General features: G+C 40.4%; 1 protein-coding gene across 2 annotated transcripts in view; it reads left to right on the forward strand.

Moving 5' to 3' along the window:
• Nucleotides 1-22,216, forward strand: part of LOC117970876 (collagen alpha-1(XI) chain-like) — a 133,857-nt gene that overhangs the window by 46,627 nt on the left and 65,014 nt on the right. The window contains exons 6-20 of one of the 2 annotated variants that reach the window (XM_059007210.1): nt 2,655-3,473; nt 5,490-5,603; nt 7,176-7,337; nt 8,555-8,611; nt 8,998-9,039; nt 9,478-9,540; nt 13,695-13,769; nt 13,973-14,056; nt 14,825-14,881; nt 16,055-16,108; nt 16,303-16,356; nt 17,149-17,202; nt 18,260-18,313; nt 18,784-18,837; nt 21,318-21,362. In XM_059007210.1, the coding sequence (XP_058863193.1) occupies nt 2,655-3,473; nt 5,490-5,603; nt 7,176-7,337; nt 8,555-8,611; nt 8,998-9,039; nt 9,478-9,540; nt 13,695-13,769; nt 13,973-14,056; nt 14,825-14,881; nt 16,055-16,108; nt 16,303-16,356; nt 17,149-17,202; nt 18,260-18,313; nt 18,784-18,837; nt 21,318-21,362 (1,788 nt within the window). The remainder of the gene's footprint in view (nt 1-2,654; nt 3,474-5,489; nt 5,604-7,175; nt 7,338-8,554; nt 8,612-8,997; nt 9,040-9,477; nt 9,541-13,694; nt 13,770-13,972; nt 14,057-14,824; nt 14,882-16,054; nt 16,109-16,302; nt 16,357-17,148; nt 17,203-18,259; nt 18,314-18,783; nt 18,838-21,317; nt 21,363-22,216) is intronic. The other variant, XM_059007211.1, reaches the window with a different exon arrangement.

A 22,216-nucleotide genomic window follows, 5' to 3' on the forward strand; every position in this document is an offset into this window, starting at 1 on the left:
GACAGTGGCAAAAGGTTGGTTTTGCGCTCTAAATTTGGTCTGGCTTTCACCTTGCAAGAGTGGGGCGATTTTAAAGGCAGCAGAAGTTAAACTCACAGAATGCATAGAACCCTCAGGCATACAAAGTACAAGAGAAAAATGCACTCTCAAATCGATTAGAACCATCTAAATAAAAACCAGACGTCAAGCTGATATTAACGTGTTTAATCTGTATAGATTATGCTGTGCTTTAAATGTCTGGAATGTTCTGTCATTGACAGTGTGAGATCTACACTCTTTTTTTTCTGCTAATAGGTTCCAGTTGCAATGTGACATAGTAAAATATATGTGATTTCAATCATAAATAAAAGCTGAAGTCACTTTGATTTAATAGAAAGAAAAATAACCTTGGCTTGCTCTGGTGGAGGAGACAAGGCTGTTTGTTCGGGGAAACCCCTGTGGCTCTTCAGTTTGAAGCAAGCTGCTTTGTTTGTTTGAGTTCTTGCTGGAATTGTCTTTTGTTATTGATGGAAATGTCTGATTATTCAGCACAGGAGACTCTTACTATTTACTGAGAAAACAAGGGCTGGGACTCTTGCTGTTGGTCTGCTGTCACTTAGCTGTCCTTCACAGGGTAAAGCACTATCCTTCATATGGGCCAGCAACCAGGGCCCCAGTAGGCTGAGTTAGATCACATCTACAGAGCAGTGAAAAACAAATTGAAAGCAAAAATTCATAATAGTGCCGCATATGTCACCTTAAATTGGTCTCGTTCATGACATTGTTTAATTGTTCATATCAAACGCTAGCATTACCTTTTAACAGGTAACAGTGATTAGGCTGACAGATCTTTTAGTTCGCATTCTGAATTTTGAAAGTGATCTGTTTATTTCTTATGTGATAGTCCTTTTCCAAGCAAAGTAGCAGAGGGAGGGGGAGGGAGAGAGGGGGAGGGGGGGAAGGGGGGGCCTTGAGCCCCCACGAGTCTAACGTCAGCTCTGCTTACCAGGGTAGTAATCAAGGCTATAAAAAAGTGTTTCTTTTTATTTTAACTTTTTTTAGGGGCCTTGTTTTAAAGGACAAATCAGAACCCTTAAGGACTGACCGATAATTTTCTTCACCAAATGTTTATTAAACGCTCCAAGCCTCCTTTAGACATTTCAGATTTCAGCATTTGGCTGTTTTAAACTCAATACATATATCTGAAACCAGGTTTGAGGTTCTGTACAGATTATTATTATTATTATTATTATTATTATTATTATTATGACACAATTATGAGGGTCCTCTGTGTGTGTCAGCACTGGTTTTGTCGATTTTTATTTAATTTTCCAAACTTAATTTTCAATTGGGTTAATTTAAACCTGGATGGAGAATCTCTGGCTCACATCTGGGGATTATGTGTGTGTGTGTGTGTGTGTGTGTTTGTGCACGTGTGGTTTAGTGATGAACAGAGAACAAAGACAGGGTTGTCCTGTTCAAAGAAACATGTTGCTCAGCATCTTATTGTGGACAGAAAGGGGGTGGCAAATCTTCTGTAGGGACTAAGGAGGGGGGGGGGGGATTTTGAGTTTGCCATTTCGCAGACATTTCAGTGTGTACCATCAAGTTAGCACCCACTGTACCAGAAATAGCTCCAAATTTCCACATGGGAGTGCTCCATAGCCTGTACAGTTCTGATCAGGTGAGTTTAGGGGGCTAGCCTATATATATAGTTGGTCATGTTACAGTGCAGCTATGGCTGTAAGTTTTGCATCACCTAGAATTTTAGGATTGGGATATAATTTGAAACAAAATAATAAAAAAAAAAACATCATGTAATCAAAGAAACTACAAAATGATACTGCAAAAGTCTACCTAAAGCCACGGTATTTCATGTTAGATTGCGAAATTTTTGCCAGTTTTTTGTTCATTATGTGGAAAACTACAAAGCTGTATTATTATTTATTTATTTGTTAGCAGACGCCCTTATCCAGGGCGACTTACAGTCGTAAGTAATGTAATTCAATATGTTAACGTAACATTATTCATTGGACTTTATGAAGCAACATTAGTTAATTCTATAGGGTGATGCAAAACTTTTGGTCACAGCTGTGTGTGTAATCCCTGGCCTCTAACCAACAAACATGTGTGCCTTTCACCTTTCAGGCTGGGTGGTCCATTATGACCAGTACCCGGAAGCTTGTGTGACATCCTTTCGCAAACGCAAGCTGGGGTTCCTTTCCTAAGTAACTGTTTGAATATTTAATTGAAACTAAAATATGAGTAGATCAGCAACTACTTGATTTCATTTTTAAAATGATTGCTCTTTTACAGAGTTCTTTTATATGATTTCTTTTCTCTTATACTGTGTGTGGGTGCCATTTCACTCTGCGAAACCTCCTGCATTTACCTTACAAAGCTAAGATTCGGCTTGATTAATGCTGCTGTGCTTTAGTTGTACAGCAGTTTCCAACCCAAAGCAGTCACACGTGAGATTGCACAGGTCGTATGGCATTAGAGAGACGGACTCTACAAATCCACCTGCATTTGTAAAAGACTGGCCCCCTGGCCTCCATTGTGTTGTTGACTGAGTTAACAAGGCCTGTGTTGCTCTTGTTTGTGTCGTTCTTTCCTTTTCCTTGTTTGATGTGTTTTTGTTGTTTTTTGTTCTTTCCTTTGCTTCCGTCGTCCAGCTTTACTCGCTGAAGGGGCTACAAGAAGCCCCCGTCAACCAAAAACAGAGAAAAGACAAAAAAAAGAGAAAAGACAAAAAAGACAAAAAAGAAAAAAGGTTGTCTTCTAAAAACAAGAGGGACAAGTCCTCTCAGACAAAAAACAAGAAAGAGGGTAGAAAGAAAAAACAAGTGCCGGGACCTGAAGAAGAAATAGAGGCACTGTTGCTGGCTGAAACGCTGCTTGAACCAAGAGTAGGGTCCCTTATAGCGACTACAGCGCTGCCTGAAAAGATGCTAGAGGTCCTTGTGGAGGTTACAGCATTTCCTGAACCGACAAAAGATGCCTATGGAGTGGCTACACCATTGCCTGAACTGGCAGTTGATGAGGCCCTTGAGGTGGCTACATTGCTGCCTGAACCGATGCAGGATGTCCTTGGCGTAGCTACATTGTTGCCCAAACTGGCAGTTGACGAGGCCCTTGAGGTGGCTACATCGCTGCCTGAACTGATGCAGGATGTCCTTGGCGTAGCTACATTGTTGCCCAAACTGGCAGTTGACGAGGCCCTTGAGGTGGCTACATCGCTGCCTGAACCGATGCAGGATGTCCTTGGCGTAGCTACATTGTTGCCCGAACTGGCAGTTGACGAGGCCCTTGAGGTGGCTACATCGCTGCCTGAGCCGATCAAGGATGTCCTTGGCGTAGCTACATTGTTGCCCGAACTGGCAGTTGACGAGGCCATTGAGGTGGCTACATCACTGCCTGATCCAATACAAGAGACCCTTGTGGTGGCTACGCTGCAGCCCGAAGCGACGATAAACCCAGTTTCTGGGGAAGAGGTAGAAATATAAAAGCTGATGTCGTAGACCCGACTAGAACTCCCTGCCACTTACATAGCTTTAGACAACCCTTAACGCTTCTTAACCATAGTATTCATGTACCTGTTCCCTAACTGCCATCCACATCATGAGAGCAGGGTAATAAAGCAGAGGTACCCCTTCTCCCCACTAGAGGTACTGTGACTGTCTCCAACAAGAGACAACAAGAGACAATCTCCTATTAGAATTAGAGGAATGGGATTCATTAGCTCCCTATGCATATACACTGTATATATGTATATCCAATACATATATAAATACTACATGTGAATAGTGATTATGCATTTATATATATATATATATATATATATATATATATATATATATATATATATATATATATATGTCTATCTATATATAGAAATATTGTAGTGTGTTTGAGAGTGTTTATATATATATAGATAGATAGATAGATATATAGATATAGATATAGATATAGATATAATTTTATACAATCTATATATTTATCTTCATGATATGTGTGTTTTTAATATATTTCTATTTTAAAAATGTAGATTTGAAATAGATGCATGAAAAGTTTATGGTTGCGTTTTTTTTTTTCTGATACCTGAAAGTATTGCAGAACCCCCTCGAGTGTTTACAAAAAAACATGTGGCCATACCTTTGCTGCGTCCTGTAGTGTCTGTAATATATTTTAAAACATAAAGGCAATGTCATGCTGTTACTCCCTTCCCATTCATAGCATTCCCATTAAACCTAACATATCACAACCTAATAAAATCCCAGAATGTGAGGAACCCAGATGGAAGAAAGCCTAATCCGCTAACTACAGCATTTATTAATAAATAAATAAATAATCATTAACATTTTTTAGCGATCATAATAAGTACAAAGAGAATTATTCTTGTTGTATAATTGTGAATGTATCTAAAAAGATACATTACTGGTGTGATCTGAAGCAGCAAACCCAAATTCACCCACAAGTAGCAACTAATCTTAAAGGTCATGTCGCTAGTGTTTAACAGACCATTCCAAACTGAATGTTGTGGAGGTGAAGTTTTCAATTCAGGCTGTTTGCAGTGCGTGCCATATTAATCTGGTCTCTTACATCTATCTGATAAAACTAAATTTAGTCTGGATCAATGACAGCTAATTTGGTTTAGTTTACAGTGTTTTTTAAAGGGGAGTATTGTGTTAGAAACAGGTGATGATGCCAGAGGGCACAATTGACATATCATATGGAGATAATACAATACAATACAAATGTATTTTTATACAGCGCCCTCCCTTCACGCTATGGCATCCCAGAGCGCTGTACAAAGTTAAAAACAAAACAAGAGAGCTCATGTGTACAATACTCTCCAGTAGTCAATCATATAAAAGCACATAAGAAAAAGAATGTTCCCAAATTAAACTTAAAATCCAATGTTTCAACCTGCCTAATGTCAACCGGGATAGAGTTCCACGAGCGAGGAGCATGGAAAACTTCACCAACACAATTGATTGCACCAGTAGTGGCAGCAAATCTAGTACTGCAGCTAACGACGGCTAGGAACTAGCAAGACCACATTAAAACAAGACTGAAAAGGAATATCCCTTATAAAAGCTTACCGCAGTAAAAGATTAGCAAAGTGTAATAAAGCAGAGGTAAGGATGTAAATCCCAGAGAGGCACAGCACAGCATATTTAACCCCTTAAGGTACACAAGGAATTGTTGTTCAAACTTCTTTAAATCCATTTGACAGCGACTCAAGTATCACGAGGAGGAAACTGACCATCTGGATGACCGGATCCAACCTGTCAGTACATCTTAAACCCTGTTTCGTGCACCTCACTGCAAAAATAAAGTTAGCATTTTTATTCATCACATATCCTTGTACCTTAAAGGGTTAAAAAAAAAAAAACCATGCAAAACCATATGAAACTATATGGGAGCAAAATGACTGTGTAAATTTTCTGCGGTAAACTTTTTTTTAAGGGAAATGTTGCAGATTTAATTGTGATCTTTCTGTTCAGGATGAGGAGAAACCCAAAAGACCAAAGGCGGAGGAGCTTGAGGAAGACTACTTCTACAGCGAGTACGATAAAATCCCTGTGTCCACGGTGACAGCAGGGCCCAATATCACTGAGGTAAGGACACACTGCTTAGGGGCTGCTGTGGTTAGCCTGTATCCCGCTGGTTTGAGACACTGCTGGGTTCTTTATTAATGCAGCAGGGTTCACCAACATGGCAATTGACTACAGATACATCATTTAACAGCAGGGCTTAGCAGAACAATTTGGTATGAGTCCTGGGATACAGCAGACTGAATCACCCATTAACCACAATACATAGCATTGATTTGTTTAATCAGTTATTCACATTTTTGTGTATCTACATTACCTTTTTCTTTTTGATTTTCCTCCTTTTGGTACACAGCAGTTTTCCTTTTTCAGGTTTGAAACCATAAATATATACATTAGGTGTTTTAATCTTGACATTTTCTATTGATCGATTGAGCGATCTACTCAATCGATTAATCACACCTGTTTGCTAGTGATATGAAATTGTATTGTAATACAAAGCATTAACATAAATGATTATTTACTGCAAATGTTTCATAAGGCCGGCTAATGCTTAACTTACATTTATTAAAACGTATGTGATGTCATATATTGAACACAATTTTTCAAGAGCATCAGCTGGTACAGTGCCTTGGGTAAAACCTCTAAAATCTTAGCAGAAAAAGGCACAGCTATCTCTATTCATTCTCAAGTAGGATAAATACAAAATAGGTTTGTTACTGAGTGGGTAGCAAAGTAACAATAAGAAAAGACGTTCCCAGCAACAGTGCTGAGACTGGATAAGATGAATGCTGTATCGGGGGATGTCTGCTTTAGATGAAGCAATGCATGGGCGTCTCTGTTTTTAAATTCCATCAGTCATGATTGATCTACTGTGTAATTCCCCTTGTTGTGGTATCCTAGCGTTGGGAGTAAAGTAAATTATTGCATAGCGGGTGTACAAATCCATGTTTTTAGTATACAATGAATGGGGATGGAAATAGGGGATGAGGACTTTGAAAATAATCTCGGGGTTATAGTGAAGTCATCATTACCAACGTGGTGAGGCAATTAAATAGGTCAATAGATTGTTAGACTATATAACAAAAAGCGTGGAATACAAGTCTAGAGAGGCTATGCTAAGATTATACAACGCCCTAGTTGGACCCCACCTAGTTTTGGTCACCTCACTACAAAAAAGACATCACTGCACTCGAGAAGGTGCAGAGAAGGGCAACTAGGCTGATCCCATAACTTAAAGACATGAGCGATTAAGAAAGGTTAAAAGAATAAATGTCTAAAGCCTAGAAATCATAAATGAAATAGATAAAGTTAACCCAAGACTTCCAGTTTAGCACAGAGAGAAGAACAAGAGAGTGTAAATGGAAGCTGAGTAGAGTTTAGAACAGAAGGTAGGAAGCATTGTTTTACACAGAAAGTTATAAATGTATGGAATAGCCTACCAGGTGATGGGTCTAAAACACTGGGGACATTTAAAAAAAGATTCTGTGCTTTTAAATGAGTTCCCCCAAGTAAGGGAAGAATGGTGTGCTAACAACGGGCCAGCCTTGATGGGCCGAATGGCCTTGTCTCGTTCTCAAACTGTTCCTATGTTCTTGGTGTGTGAGTGATGTGGGTCGTGCTGCCTCTGCCTCTTAGCTGGAGGCGTTTGAGTACGAGGAGGTGGGGCCTGAGGACCAGGACAGTACCTATGAGGTGAAGGAGTACGAGGTGAACGAATATGAGGAGTATGAAGAGGGCGAGTACGAGGATCGCTACGGGCCTGTGGAGCGAGAGGAAGCGGAGACCAGAGATTATGACGTACGTACAGCGGAGATGAGGAGAGGGTTTTCATCTCTGTGTACTTCTAATAAGAAACAGACATCATCAGAAACAACAACACTGCCCTTACTGTATGTACAGCTATGCCAAAAGTTTTGCATCAGCTAGAATTTTAGGATTGACACATAAAAAAAAAAAATTACATAAATATATTTTAGATATTTTATTTAACACTGTGTAATAAAAGAAACTGCAACATGATATTGCAAAAGTCTACCATAATAGCAGTACAGTAGTATTTCATGTTTCATTTCGAAATGTAACAGTTTTCAATTTTTTGTCAGTTTTTTGGTGTTAAGTATATGGGGAAAACTACAAAGCGGTATGTAATTCAATATGTTTAAGTAACATTATTCAGCAGGTTTCATTCGACTTTATTCTATAGGGTGATGCTAAACTTTTGGCCACAGCTGTATTGTCTTTCAGAACCCCCAAAGGGCTTTATGGAGACACTTATTCACAGGGCGTAGGGGGATGGGGAAGCTGTTGATATTTATAACCCCACCTTGACTAAGTGTTTGCTACATTCACTCCAGGTTTCTGATTTCTCTGTGTGTTATTCTGGTGCCATTTTCAGTTACATTTCTATATTCAACAGTAAAGAACGTAAAACCTTCTTTATTAACAATATGGCTCCCGTTTAACGGCATTACAATGGACTACAGATCCATCAATTACCAAAAATGACTCGGCAGAACAATCTGGTGTATGCTTTACAGTAGTGCATCACTGAGTAACCACAAATATGTGTGTGTGTGTGTGTGTGTAAAATGAAGAAGAAAAGTAAATAAACTCAAAACTCACTATTTTAATAATTAGCTTCTGCCGTTTTTCAGATCGCATGGTAGAGATAGCGAGGCAGACTGATGCTGTCGTTGTGTAAGTTTTAAGGCAGCTGAAACGTTGCAGCTGGTTATTAAAACACTGAGTTTACAGTTTGTCTGGGACTTTTCTTCTTCATTACGTTTTTCTAGGGATTGATGCTGAGTATCCTGTTGGATTCTCCTTAGAAACAGCGCTGCTTTCTGGTTTTGAATTCTCTGTACTCTGTGTGTCTATATCCACAGTGAAATGGTTGTATTGTGTAGTAAGCAGTTCAAAGCTGAAATTAACAGCATACTAAATTGAAATGCATTGTTTGTTTGTTTTTCTTTTCAGGATTCTTACCTTTATTGTCTTTGTGTTCTTTTATTTAGGAGACAAAAAGAACATCTGAGAAGGGAGAAAAGGGAGAGCCAGCAGTTATTGAACCGGTAAGAAACCGCTAATGAGTCCCGCACTTATTACAACAAACAATGCAATGGAAAATTTGAAAGCGCCTTCGCAAAGGGACTGCCTCAGGGAAACCTAGTTCAAAGCTTGCGGTGTTCGTTATCGGTATTGTGTACTAATGCAACAAAATAGAGCAGGCATCTTTTAAATATCACATTTATCATTTCTGGAGTTGCATTTGGCAGAATTGAAGATTGGAGACAGAATAGTCTCCACAAGGCAGTGGCAGCGTGAGGTTCCACATGCTCAAGATCTCGAGCCTCAAGCCCTCAAGCCTGCCCTGTCCTGGAGTCGCAGTCTCGGGGCCTGTTCGCACCACTTATAGCCCCCTCAGAGCTGATCTGAACCCTTCTGTTCTTCTCTTTAGGGAATGCTGGTACCGGGACCTCCTGGCCCCCAAGGCCCCCGGGTAAGTTCCCATCTCTTTCCTTAAGATTCACATTGTCTTACAGTGACACAGACCTATACAAACCTCTCCCTGGGTCCAACGTCACTGCTCTAAAGAGCTGATCTGGTCTCCTGTACTCTGCTAGGATAAGGGGTTTTTTGAGTACAGTACTGGAGAATTGCCTATTGCAGAAACCACCTACCCCTAGAAATACGTGGTTGATGCAATCCAGCTGGATTCCATGGTACTGTAAAATGCTCTAAATACCCAGTATTGGCTGATCAAAGCAACTCCTATCCAGATTTCTTACTAATTAAATTAAATGCTGGACACTGCTGCAGCACCGTGGTCGGTCAGTGTAAAACACAGATAAAGACAGGCACATTAATTGGTGTGCTCCTATAACAGTGCACACTATAGAAAGGGCTAGTGATCACTATGACGCGTTCTCTTTTTCAGGGGGAACCTGGCACCTCGGGACCAATGGGGTACCCCGGCTTACCTGGAGACACTGGAGACTTTGTGAGTAGCAAGTTTACCAGCGCTGAATGTCTGATTGAAAAAATGCATTGCAATTCAAGGAAATAACAGTCCTATTGCACAGCAGTTTCACCCATCCCAGGTTTTACTACTTGATTCGTGACAATGTATAGGTAACAAGCTCAGGTGTGTCTCTCTCTCTGTAAATTCTAAAAGAGTGTTTGGAGCGTGCTTACTTTCAAACACTAAAAGTGAGGTTTTGCTGCAAGATATTAATATATTATTTGCAGTGTGTGTTTTATTGAGGGGGGACAGAGGGATAGAGTTTCCTGCTCCCTCAGTCTAGTTCCTGTCTAGAATAGTAATCAATAGCCTGTCTGCCGCACCAGCCTGTGGGTTGCATTTGTCTAACAGATACAATTGTGGTGGAACTATTATTATACAAACATGTGTTGAAACTCACAGATGAGACTGTCTACTTACAGGGCCATATGGATCCCATATGGTACTCTTGTGGTGATGTCATACATAATGAGTTTTGAGACAGAAGTTCCTTTTTGAGCGTGGCAGAAATTCAGCGACAGGGTGCTGTGTTTGATATGCACAGTCCTTATTAGTACTCAACCCTACAGAAAAGGGGAATCCATGTCTGGTCATGCTTTTTCAGCTGTTATGTGCTCCCCTATTCCAGAACATGACACACTATCTGAGGGATGGGTAGAAGAATACATTAAAAGCTATATTAAAATTTTAAGACCAGACTTTATGACTGTAAAGAGGATAAAATAACTCAACATAGCAGGCCAGTTAACCAGTCATATGTTTGCCCCAATAAAATTTGTTTTTCCATATAAGACATACTAAAACAGTTTTATTAGCTATAGTATGGTTTACAGAGTTACTTAGGTTTGGCAAAGCTAACTGTGTTGGATATCTAACTAAGGCATAAAGTACAGCTCTGACCAAAAGTTTTGCATCACCCTATAGAATTAGCCCATTTTGCTTCATAAAGTTGAATGAAACCTGCTGAATAATGTTATGTTAACATATTGAATTACACACCGCTTTGTAGTTTTCCGTATACTTAACGAAAAACTGACAAAAATTGGAAAATGTGGCATCTCGAAATCTAACATGAAGTACTGTACTGTTATTATGGCTTCCGGTAGACTTTTGCTGTATCATTTTGTAGTTTCTTCGATTACATGATGTTAAATAAAAGATCTAAGTAATGCTCATCTCAATCCTAAAATTTTAGGCGATGCAAAACTTTTGGCCATAGCTGTACATTTCCTATTAACTGTTTTATATAGCTGCATGTTTTTTTGCAAAAAAGTAGGCATGTTTTGCTCAAAACGACCTTGGACAAAGGGGGGGGGGGGGGGGGTGTTTAGGTCGGCCAGGGTGTCCTCGGCTCACCACGCACCAGCGACCCCTGTAGTCTGGCCGGGCACCTGCGGGCTTGCCTGTAAGCTGCCCGAGAGCTGCGTTGTCCTCCGACGCTGTAGCTTTGGGTGGCTGCATGGTGAGTCTGCAGTGTGAAAAAAAGCAGTCGGCTGACGGCACACGCGTCAAAGGACAGCGTGTTTTCGTCTTCATCGCTCCAGAGTCAGCGCAGGGGTAGTAGCGGTGAACTGAGCCTAAATAATAATTGGAAATTCTAAATTGGGAAAAAATAATAAAAAATAATTGGCGACTACTAAATGTAATATATTTTTATATATATATATATATATATATATATATATATATATATATATATATATATATATATATATATATATACTGTATATATATTGTGTAATAATAATAATAATAATAATAATAATTGTACTGTATTAAATAAGTTAAATAATCAGCAGGGCCAGCAGTTTTGTCTCTGCAAACTTTTTAACTGCAGTACTTGTTTAATCCAGAAGTGGGTACTGTTCAGTAAACCATAGAATAAAGAAGTATAAAGAGATTACAGCTGCGCTTCCATTACAGTACCCCCTGCTGTCTTGGAGCTGCTACTGCGCTCAATTCATGTTCGTTCTATGCAGACACCTCCGGGTTTGTTTTACTGATCTAAACAGAGCAGGACATTAATTTACTTCATTTCTAAACCTGATTTTTTGTTTGCTGACTTTGTTCCACTGTATTTTTATTGTCTGTAACAATGTTACTAAGAATAGGTCTATAAATCAGCATTTTTTTTTAAACTGTTATGCTCCAGTTTTATCCGATTATTACTATTTATAAAAAAATACAAAATAAACCACCAGAAAAGCAAGCGGTTTGATTCTCACAGCAACACTAAAAAGCAATAAAAAAAAAACACAGAAATAAACGTCATCTTTGTGTTAACGTGGCCCGCTGCCCGCACTGTAGTTTGAATATGTTTAATATAGTACATTTATTCTGCGGTTCTCTATAAACTCTCAAATATTCACAAGCTTGAATCCGTTCCAGATGCCTGTTCTTCATTATGAATTTGGAAGACAAAAACGAATGCAAATGTATACTGCATGTACCGTGGATACTGAGAAGTTATTTTCTTCAGCTCACTGAAACATGTTCTTGATTTTATTTTGCTGATTTTGTTAGCAATAAATCCAGTCATCGAATCATATGGTCATACATCTCAAGCAGCTCCTGCTTGAATATATACATATTCGCCCCGCCGCTGCTCTGTGAATGTGTCTCTCAGATCAGCTTTGCTTCACCTTGAGCGCTTATTATTATGTGTTTATTTAGCAGACGCCTTTATCCAAGACGGCTTACAGAGACTTATAGTAATAATGAGAAATAAATAATACAATCTTTGCCACCTTCTTTTATTAGCAGTGCTGGAACGAATACCACAGCAGCAGCTTAAGAGCTGCTTTCTCAGGGAGGACCTGGGGTTAGACAAGACAGAGTGTACAATGTTATCAGATGAAATTCTGCAGCCCTGTGATTTATGGGCTCCGATAAGGGATATGTCAATCTCTGTAGCTGGTGCTGGAGGAAAAGAAAAAAAAAGAAAAAATACAGCAGCCTAGGGCTGAATGACAGACCATCTGGAGATGGCTCTTACTGTACTTCTCTCGTTTTATTTGTTTTTTTGGCATTGGCTATTTTCATTCCAGGGAGCGCCCATCTCTCTTTATGACTGTGCTTCAGAAATGTTAATTTTTACATAACCCAGAGGGATGTTGACAGTGAATGATGTAGCCCCACAGCATCACGCAATGTTGAAACGCGATTCTCTTACACAGTGTTGTGTCGCGACCAGGGACCCAGGTGATCAATGAAATAATTAGGGACCTGGTTGGGACAAAGCCCTGGATTGTATTGGAATGAAAGAGCTACGATGGGGATCGACTGCATTAACTGATTAAACTAAATAAATAATAGAAGAGGCCGTTCAGACCATCAAGGCCCTTTCTAGCACACCATGTGCCCCTACTAAGGTGATCTGATTCACCAGGACAGACTCGTATTGTTTTTGTTTTACATTCCTGGTGTTTAAGACATTACTGCTTGACATGGAAGGCTATGCAGTGCATTTATTACTCTCTGTGTAAGACAGGTACAATAATGCCATTTCTTCAGCCGAGAAAAAAGAAGAGGAACAGGGGATTTGATTGGTCTTTAAAATCATAAATGGTAGATAAAGTTAATCCAAGCACAGTAACACTGAGTGTAGAACAGCAGGTAGGAAGCACTTTTTTTACACAGAGAGTTATAACTACATGGAATAGCCTACCAGGTGACGTATCTAAAACACTGGGAACGTTTAAAAAAAGATTCTGTGCTTTTAAATGAGTCCCCCCCCAGTAAGGGAGAAGGGTGTGCTAACAAGGGATGAGCACTGATGGGCCGAACTTTTCTCGTTCCCAAACGTTTCTCATGTTGTTCCAGTATGCTCTTCCCTTCTGTTTAAAACTTCCATGTATACCTTCCTGCCCTACTCCCTGTGCTCAGTTCTGGTTGGCCCAAGCACTGAAAGCAAAACACAAGAAACCAAAAATCAGATGCGTCTCAGGTGTCTGGGACTCAGATCCCCTGCAGCCATCCATTAGAGTTCGTTCTGCATGTCTTCACCTGTGCGTGGTCATTGCTAATACAGTCTGACAGACCTAATCTCTGTCTGTCTCTCTCTTTCCCTCTCTCTCTCTCTCTGTCTTCCTCTTCCCCTCCCCCTCCCCATCTCTCTCTGTCTTGTCTGACAGGGACCTGCTGGACGCCCAGGCCTTTCTGGGGCTGATGGGATACCAGGTCCTCCAGGGACCATGCTGATGTTACCAGTAAGTTCCACCTAAATGTATATATAGACATATGGAGAATAAGGCTGATCACATGTGGAATTTTCAGTTTATATGGATTGTACATTCTACATAGGTATTCTGCATACTTAGTGTGCCATCTGCTAATGGGAATTTAAAATCCAATGCTGTTGATGCAATGCGGATGATGTCATCTCTTTTCACCACCCCCCTTCCCCTCACAGTTCCAGTATGGAAACGATGGTCAGAAGGGTCCGGTAATCTCTGCTCAAGAGGCTCAGGCTCAAGCTATTCTCCAGCAGACCAAGGTGAGGAATCTTTTCACCTCTTCCCCAGCCATTGTGGAGTTGAAGCTCCTCCTCTCCCCCAGCCATTGTGGAGTTGAAGCTTCTCCAAGTCACCTGATTTGAGTCACACACGATTGTTTTTCATTTTTATCTATATTTTTATAGAGAAAGAGGCTGTTAAGAGAGTATAATAGCCTCCCTTTCTCTTTCTCTGCTCCACAAGCACAGATCAGAGGGAGGCTGTTCAGAGAGTATAAGAGCCTCCCTTTCTCTTTCTCTGCTCCACCAGCACAGAGCAGAGGGAGGCTGTTCAGAGAGTATAAGAGCCTCCCTTTATTGCTCTGCTCCACCAGAACAGAGGGAGGCTGTTAAGAGAATATAAGAGCCTTCATTTCTCTTTTTCTGCTCCACCAGCACAGATCAGAGAGAGGCTGTTCAGAGAGTATAAGAGCCTCCCTTTATTGCTCTGCTCCACCAGAACAGAGGGAGGCTGTTAAGAGAATATAAGAGCCTCCCTTTCTCTTTCTCTGCTCCACCAGCACAGAGCAGAGGGAGGCTGTTCAGAAAGTATAAGAGCCTCCCTTTCTCTTTCTCTGCTCCACCAGTACAGAGGGAGACTGTTAAAAGAGTATAAGAGACTTCCAAATCTCATGAATCTTTGCAAAGGAATTTCCACAGGAAGTTCTTCTTGCTTGGTAACGCTGATTTATCTACGCAGACAGTTAGGAAGCACCTGTACTAAATGTATCGGGATGTAAATTCTAAACACATTTTCTGTTCTCCCTGTAGCTTTCTCTGAAAGGACCTCCAGGGCCGCTGGGGATGACTGGAAGACAGGGACCTCTGGTACGCACACTGCTCCGTGCTTTCACCATCTGATAACATGCCAAACACACAGAGACACACGCAGTGCTGTGGGACGGTGACATTACCCTGTGACAGAAGACTGAATGAGATCTGTCAGCAGCAGAAATTGGAAAGATCCACAGTACAATTAGTAAAGCAGTATGATTAAAAAAAAACTTGCAGGGATCATTATCTTTCAATAACCTCTCCTTGCTTCTTTTTAAAAATCGAATACACTCAGTTTACTAAAAACTGAAATGTTTGTGGGTACTTGTGTGAGTATTTCCACCATCTTATGTTTATATACACAGCACCAGAAAATAGTTTTGGATATTAAGCAGGTGAATCTATAATTGGGCATGATCAATTAAAAAGAAAAAACACTCCTCATGAAATGTGAATGTAGATTTTAATAACAAGTGGAGTTTGAAAACTGTTCGGGAATAGCAGACCTTATAAATGTTTCCCATAGTAAAAGCATAGCAAAGTGTGATAAAGCATGGTTAAAGCATAGGCAAGCATTGTAAAGAATAACGAGGTAGGGTAAAGCATGTTAAACACCATGGCAAACCAGGGTACACAACTGTGATGAATGCATCGTATAACCATGGGAAAACTGCATCATTGCCAAGGTGTATAAGAGAATGGTCAAGGTCCATGTATCATTGCTGCTCGTGTTCATTTTAAGAGCCAAAGGACTCATTTGAGTGCTCCCAGGCAGTTTACACTTTGTGTTGTGTTTTCTGCTGCATTAATGTGTCCCTAAGCGAATGAAATCCCAGCAGAATGGAAATTGCGAGCTGGAGTGTCGTGAGACCCTGACATTGAAATATGCAGTGTGGGTCTTTCACAGTTCACTGCCTTGAATCGTTGGGGATTTCCGAAGGCTGTTTCCTTTCCTTCAACGAAGTTCAAAGAAAATAATCTTCAAATGCCGTGGACAAATCTGCAGTAATTAAGTCAGTTACTCCATGAGCAGAAATTGTTTTGCTTTGATAAGCTTGGGTGGTATAACTACCAACAAGCAATTTTTTAATATTTTCCTTTCTTACAACGGCTGTATGCTTTTGCTGTGTCGCTTCATTAGCTAGACGATTACTAATTGGAGTGATTTATGGTTTCAACACCGCTGTGTTTTCAGTTTTTCAAGCCTGCGTATGTATTTATTTTTAGGGTCTACCTGGAGCTTCCGGTCAGAAAGGAGACTCAGGTGACATGGGACCCCAGGTAAGTGATTCTCATAAAAAAAGACGTTAACTACACCATTGTATACGATTCTACACATTTTTTTTTTCCTTCTTGCTTTAGAATAAGAAAGTTGCATTGATAAATTGACAGCTGATTTATACCTCTAATTCCAGTCACTGTAATCAATGTTGCTGGTTGATTCCAGGTTTCATCTGAATATCCTTGTTTTTCAGGGTCCAAAGGGAATTCCGGGTCCAATCGGAATGCCAGGGAAAGTTGGAAAGAGGGTAAGAATCTGAACAGGGATTTGGGTCTAGATCAAGATTTAGGTCTTATATTTAACTCAGAATTACATCAATTCTACCAATTTATGGTGCAACTGTTGTAGAGAATACAACTGAGTGGGTGGAAATCTAGTATCTTACAAAGCACCCTATACAGTAATAGCAATAATTAAACAATATAACTAATTAAAATGTGATGTGATTTATATTTGAAACAAACCATCGGATACAAGCTATGTAATACAAAGATGTTTCAGTTGGCTGTATCACATCAATAGCTGGGTCTGCTATATGCAATTATATGCAAAAACAATATATATATATATATATATATATAATTGCATATAATCAAATAGACAAACTCTATTTGTAAAGTCTATTTGTAAAGCACAGTTTGTGATACAGCTTCACTAGCAAAATAAGTTATCGTATGAATGATCAAAGCACTACGGTTGGAATAATACATTAAGACTGCAGTGCAATAGAAATCATGATAGGCAGAGCATGATACTTTATTTTGATTAAAAAACACAGATATAAGAATTATAATTGTGGACTGCGGGTATCTGTGTAGTGATACCTGGCCTGTATCACAAGAGACATCTCTAGTGCTGTGTGATACTTCATGTCAGGAGTACACTTACCTGATAACTGCACCACAGTTTCATTCCAATTTAGAATCAGTATTGATGGCCCAGGGGGTGGTTACAGGAGTAGCTGGCTCGATTCATAACTAAACATGTTAGCCCCCCTAACCACTGCGCTGGGAGACTGACTGTGCCGTGTGTTTTACAGGGGCGGGCAGGGACCGACGGGATCAGAGGTGTGCCTGGAGAGGTGGGGGGTAAGGTGAGTACCGGACCGGACAGGAATGTGCTGTGCATTTTTATTTCACCCGCATGTCTAATTAGCCCCCCCGCCCCGCCCGTCACTTTGAGAGGTCCCTCTCTCTTCTCTCTTCTCTCTTCTCTCTCTCGGCAGGGCCTCTCGGATCATCTTGTTTTAATCTCCTTTATTCATCTCACTCCGTCCTCATCGCCACACATTTCTTTTTGATTACCCTTTCTTCTGTCCTCTAATCCCAAGTAAAGGGAATATAGTTGACTTTATATCTGTACATACATACCTGTGCATGCATGCATACACCAGGGATGGAAATAAGACTCCCATTGCACAGCAGTTTGATCCATTCTTGATTCCTGAGCTTGTTACCTATACACTGGGGTTGATCAAGCTGGTGTTAAAACCTGGAATGGATGAAACTGCTATGCAATGGTTTTATTTTCATCCCTTGACACACATACATACATACAATAATCTTTAAGCTATTGAAATGAAAGTTGGCATGGGTATTCTGCATGTGTTCTTCTGCACTGTGACCAATCATTGCGTACTGTTGTGTCATGACCTCCGACCTCTGATTTGTTGGGCCTGTCAGAGCGATGCTGACGTTAAAGTGTTTTAGTTGTAGTCTTCGGTTCCCACTCTTTATCGTAACACAGCTGTACACTTACAGAGTCACGCTGCTGTAGATTTTGTGTGACAGAGTTGTAACATTTTTTAGGAAGTGGATCTGTTAGGGCAGCTGTAATAATCAACCACTTTAAAAACACTCAGTAAAAACAGACTGTGTCACTAAGTCAAGTAGACAAACGCTCCGGCTCATGCCACACTAAGTGTTTCCTCCAGTCTCCGCTTTTTGAAAGAGGGAAAAAACAGCTGTAAATTTTACAGACCTGGAACCAAACAGCTAAGTAATATAAACTAAGAGATTACGTTTTTCCGTAGCTGTGATAACGCTTAATTATTTCTCCAGCATGACACTTTCCCCATTAGAACATTAGCTTAAACATTTTCACTCAAAAAACAAAGTGCTTGCTGTTAATGGCTTGTCTTTGTTTTAAAGGGCGACAGAGGCTTTGACGGTCTTCCAGGTCTCCCAGGGGATAAAGGACACAGAGTAAGTGAAAATAATAGATTGCTGTTACACTAAAACACGTAACCCTGATCTCTTACACTGCCACTGTATTTATTAATAGAAAGCTAAGGTTTTTTTAAATTTTTTAAGGTGCTCCAAAAGGTGCATATCCCATGTGTTTTCTCAGATGTGTTTCCTATAAAACTTTGATGGCTACCCCCTTTTTATGTCTGTTTGCTTACTAGAAGCCAGATCCATTCTTAGCGATCTAATGTATAACCTCCTCCTGCTGCAAGTATGTATACCAGAAGAATGCCTGTTTTTTCTTTTTTTTTATTACGGGGTTGCTGTGTGTCTTAGCATCAGATTGAACAGGATTGGACAGGGACGTGGCTACTTGAACAAGTTCTTATGTCAAACAGTTAATCACCTCTCTCTCTCTCTCTCTCTCTCTCTCTCTCTCTCTCTCTCTCTCTCTCTCTCTCTCTCTCTCTCTCTCTTGTTTGCTTTAGGGAGAACTTGGAAAGCCAGGATTTCATGGCCCTGTCGGGGAGCCTGGCGAGAGGGTAAGAATACCACAGTAGTAGCGCAGGATACCTGGACCTGGGTTCAAATCCGGCTTGGCTCAGCGGATGATTTTCAAGGTTCTGAATCCAAGTCACTGTGTCTCCAGACTTGCATTTGAACCTTATTGCACTGTCCCTTTGTTTGCAATCATGCAGAATGGTTCTTCTCATGGCAATACGCTCAAATTGAGAAGTCTGTGACCCGAGGTAGTTGGGAGGAGTTGCTCTTGAGTTCCAGTTGCAAGCAGTACGTCTTCACGCTAGAAGGCGCTGGCACTAACCTCAATCCACAAGGGGTGTTCACTAGATGGCGCTGGTGCTTAGAACCACAAAGACCGAGCTAGCCTACGTAACATATGTCTATGGCTGTCTGAAGTGAAGAACCGCTTATAAACCCCAAGCACCTGAAACCCAGACTGATCAAAAAGCAATAGAAATACAGCATTTGAGTAATTGCAAGAAGAACCTTTCACAGTGATTGGAAAGCATCATAAAAGGTAAGACAAGCCATGAGACTCTAATTTAAACCTATTCTATGCTCTTTATTCTAGTACCCTGCATTGCTCAGTCGACCTATACTTAGAATAACAAGAAGCAGACATATATCTTGAAATCTGTACACATAGATATAACAAGAACGCATAATATGATAAGTATTTGGAAAAAAAAACAACATTCCTGTGTTATCGGGATAGGTTGACATGCAAGCTGTTTTGATCAAAATTATGAATGTACATAAAACAGATATTAAAGTTTTAATTATTGAGGGTTGTATGTGGGACCACACACATGGTCGTTGCTGGACAATTTGGGAAGGTTTTATTGAGGATACACCAGGATAATGCCCTCTTAACATGAAACTTGATTAGCTGAGAAGGTTAATTTGATAACATTTAAGAACAACACACACCCACGGAAGGAGGTTTCCAAGCAATGTCAGACAACATGCATAGTTGTAGGAAATGGACAGTTTAGCAGATTATATACCCAAATGCAATCCGAAAGGACTGTTGGATACGGAGTCATATTTTCAAAGCGTTTACTCCATTTGTTAATGAACGCCGTTATTTTGGAAAGAGGTCAAACGTCTGTTAATTTTACAAAACTGGAACCCAACAGCTAAGTTATGCATTGCAAGTTCTCTATAGCTCACTCAAGGGGTTCTGTAGCCGTGGAAACGCTTTGGAAGTGAGGAGCTGTAAACAGGAGGAAGAAATAGACAATTACATTGAGATTCAAGGCAGACCTCCCAATCTGGGACTGGGATGAGAGAGCTTTGTGGGCTCCAGTCACGTTACGCAGACGGGCAAATGTGTCAAGCCAACATCTGGAGCTGTGTGATTCCTGCCTTCTGCTCGCTTCAGTACTGCCAGCTTCTCAAATCCTTATTCAGCTTGGGAGTGTTCCTGCTCCTGTTTGTAGGCTTTCTTCTCAATTGTAATAGTTTGTTCTGTGAAGTTTGAAGTTAGATATTATAACACACACACACACACACACACACACACACACACACACACGCACACCCCCATACACACACCCACACTCACACCCACATCCACACCCACATCCACACACACACGCACACCCCCATACACACACCCACACTCACACCCACATCCACACCCACATCCACAAGGACACACACACACACACACACACTCACACACACCCACACACATACACACACACACACACACGCACACATCCCCATACACACCCACACCCATACGCACACGCACACACACACCCACACCCACACACTCACGCGCACACGCGCGCACACACTACATAAATATCCTGCTCGTAGTGCATTCTTTTTGCAGTTTTAGAGAGTTCATTTTCATTCATGGATTCATTTTAGAATCAATTTACTGTATGTTTAGAAATACTAAAAAAAAAACAATAAATGAAACGGCAAACGTATCTTTCTCAATGTCTTCTAAAGGAACATCTCCGGAGTGTGTTTTGAATGCAGTTGGAATCCAAAAATATGCATTCTTCAATCCATTACATCATTGATAAATACCGTCTTATCAATATCTTTATAACCTGAATATATACAGCTATGGCCAAATGTTTTGCACAACCCAATTTTGCCTCATAAAGAGAAATGAAACCTGCTAAATAATGTTACATTAACATATTGAATTACATACCGCTTTGTAGTTTTCAATATCAAAAATTGAAAAATGTGATATTTCGAAATCTAACATGAAATACTGGACTACTTTTATGGCTTCCGGTAGACTTTTGCGATATCATTTTGTAGTTTTATTGATTACATGATGTTAAATAAAATATCGAATTTATGTTCATATAGGTTTAAATTATTTTTATTATGTCTCAATCCTAAAATTCTAGGTGATGCAAAACTTTTGGCCACAGCTGTATATACCAACAGCCAGAAGTTACTGTTAGTCCTGGTGCTCTCTTTTGAATTGCACGTCAGTGTGTAACATGTACTGCTCTTTGTGTTACAGGGACCTGATGGACCTGCAGGACCAAGAGGCTTGGCTGGTGAACCGGTGAGTACCTGAATTAATACACTTACGGATCCCTGTGTAGAGATACAGTATATCCCATGTTAAATCATCTCTGTGTGAAGACATGGCCCCTTGCTCGGCTGTCATGTGCAGGTTTCACTGTAATTGCATTTTCAGATTTAGCTATTCTGCTAAAACTAATTATGCAACTTGCATATCCAGGCTGGGTGGCAGTAGTGTGGTCTGCTGCTCCAATGAGCAAAAAAAAAAAAAAAAAACAAAAACAAATAACAACTCCTGTCAATTTAACAAATTGGTTCCACTGTAATTTAACACCCTAAATGTCATTTTGTAGCTTTGTTTACAGACCCTCTGCACAGTGGTCCTCAGACTCTATGGTCAATAGTTTTCCTCCTCTCCAGTCCATATTTACTATATTCCATATTTCATATTCTAATAAGCAAAAATAGTTACCATTCCATCAGGTACTTCCCCATGTTTGTTTTCAAGCCGCACCGAAAGCGTTTGAACGCACTCCGTTGCACTGGCATTACTCACAGGTTCTCAGCAATGAGAGCCGCGTGTTTGTCTTTCTGGAGATGAAGAGATGCACCGGGAACCTGCTTCAGCTCAGCAGCGGGTGATGTTGTCATTTCCATATCAATCACTTTCCCTGCAAAACACAGATGTCGGTTGTGTATGGGAGGCTTTGGCAGCTCACACAGTTGCATAGCAGGCCCGGCACCCAACTCTGCCTCATAAAATTACTTAAACAGCTGGCGACTTCAAACAGGCATCGCAAGCATGTGGCACAGGCTCATTTTTAAAGCAATCTGCATGTGTTTTATTGTATTGGGCAGAATCAAAGGTACTTTTGCAGCATTGTGAAATTTTCG

This window comes from Acipenser ruthenus, chromosome 34 (genome assembly GCF_902713425.1).
Source record: "Acipenser ruthenus chromosome 34, fAciRut3.2 maternal haplotype, whole genome shotgun sequence".
Classification (NCBI taxonomy): Eukaryota; Metazoa; Chordata; class Actinopteri; order Acipenseriformes; family Acipenseridae; genus Acipenser; species Acipenser ruthenus.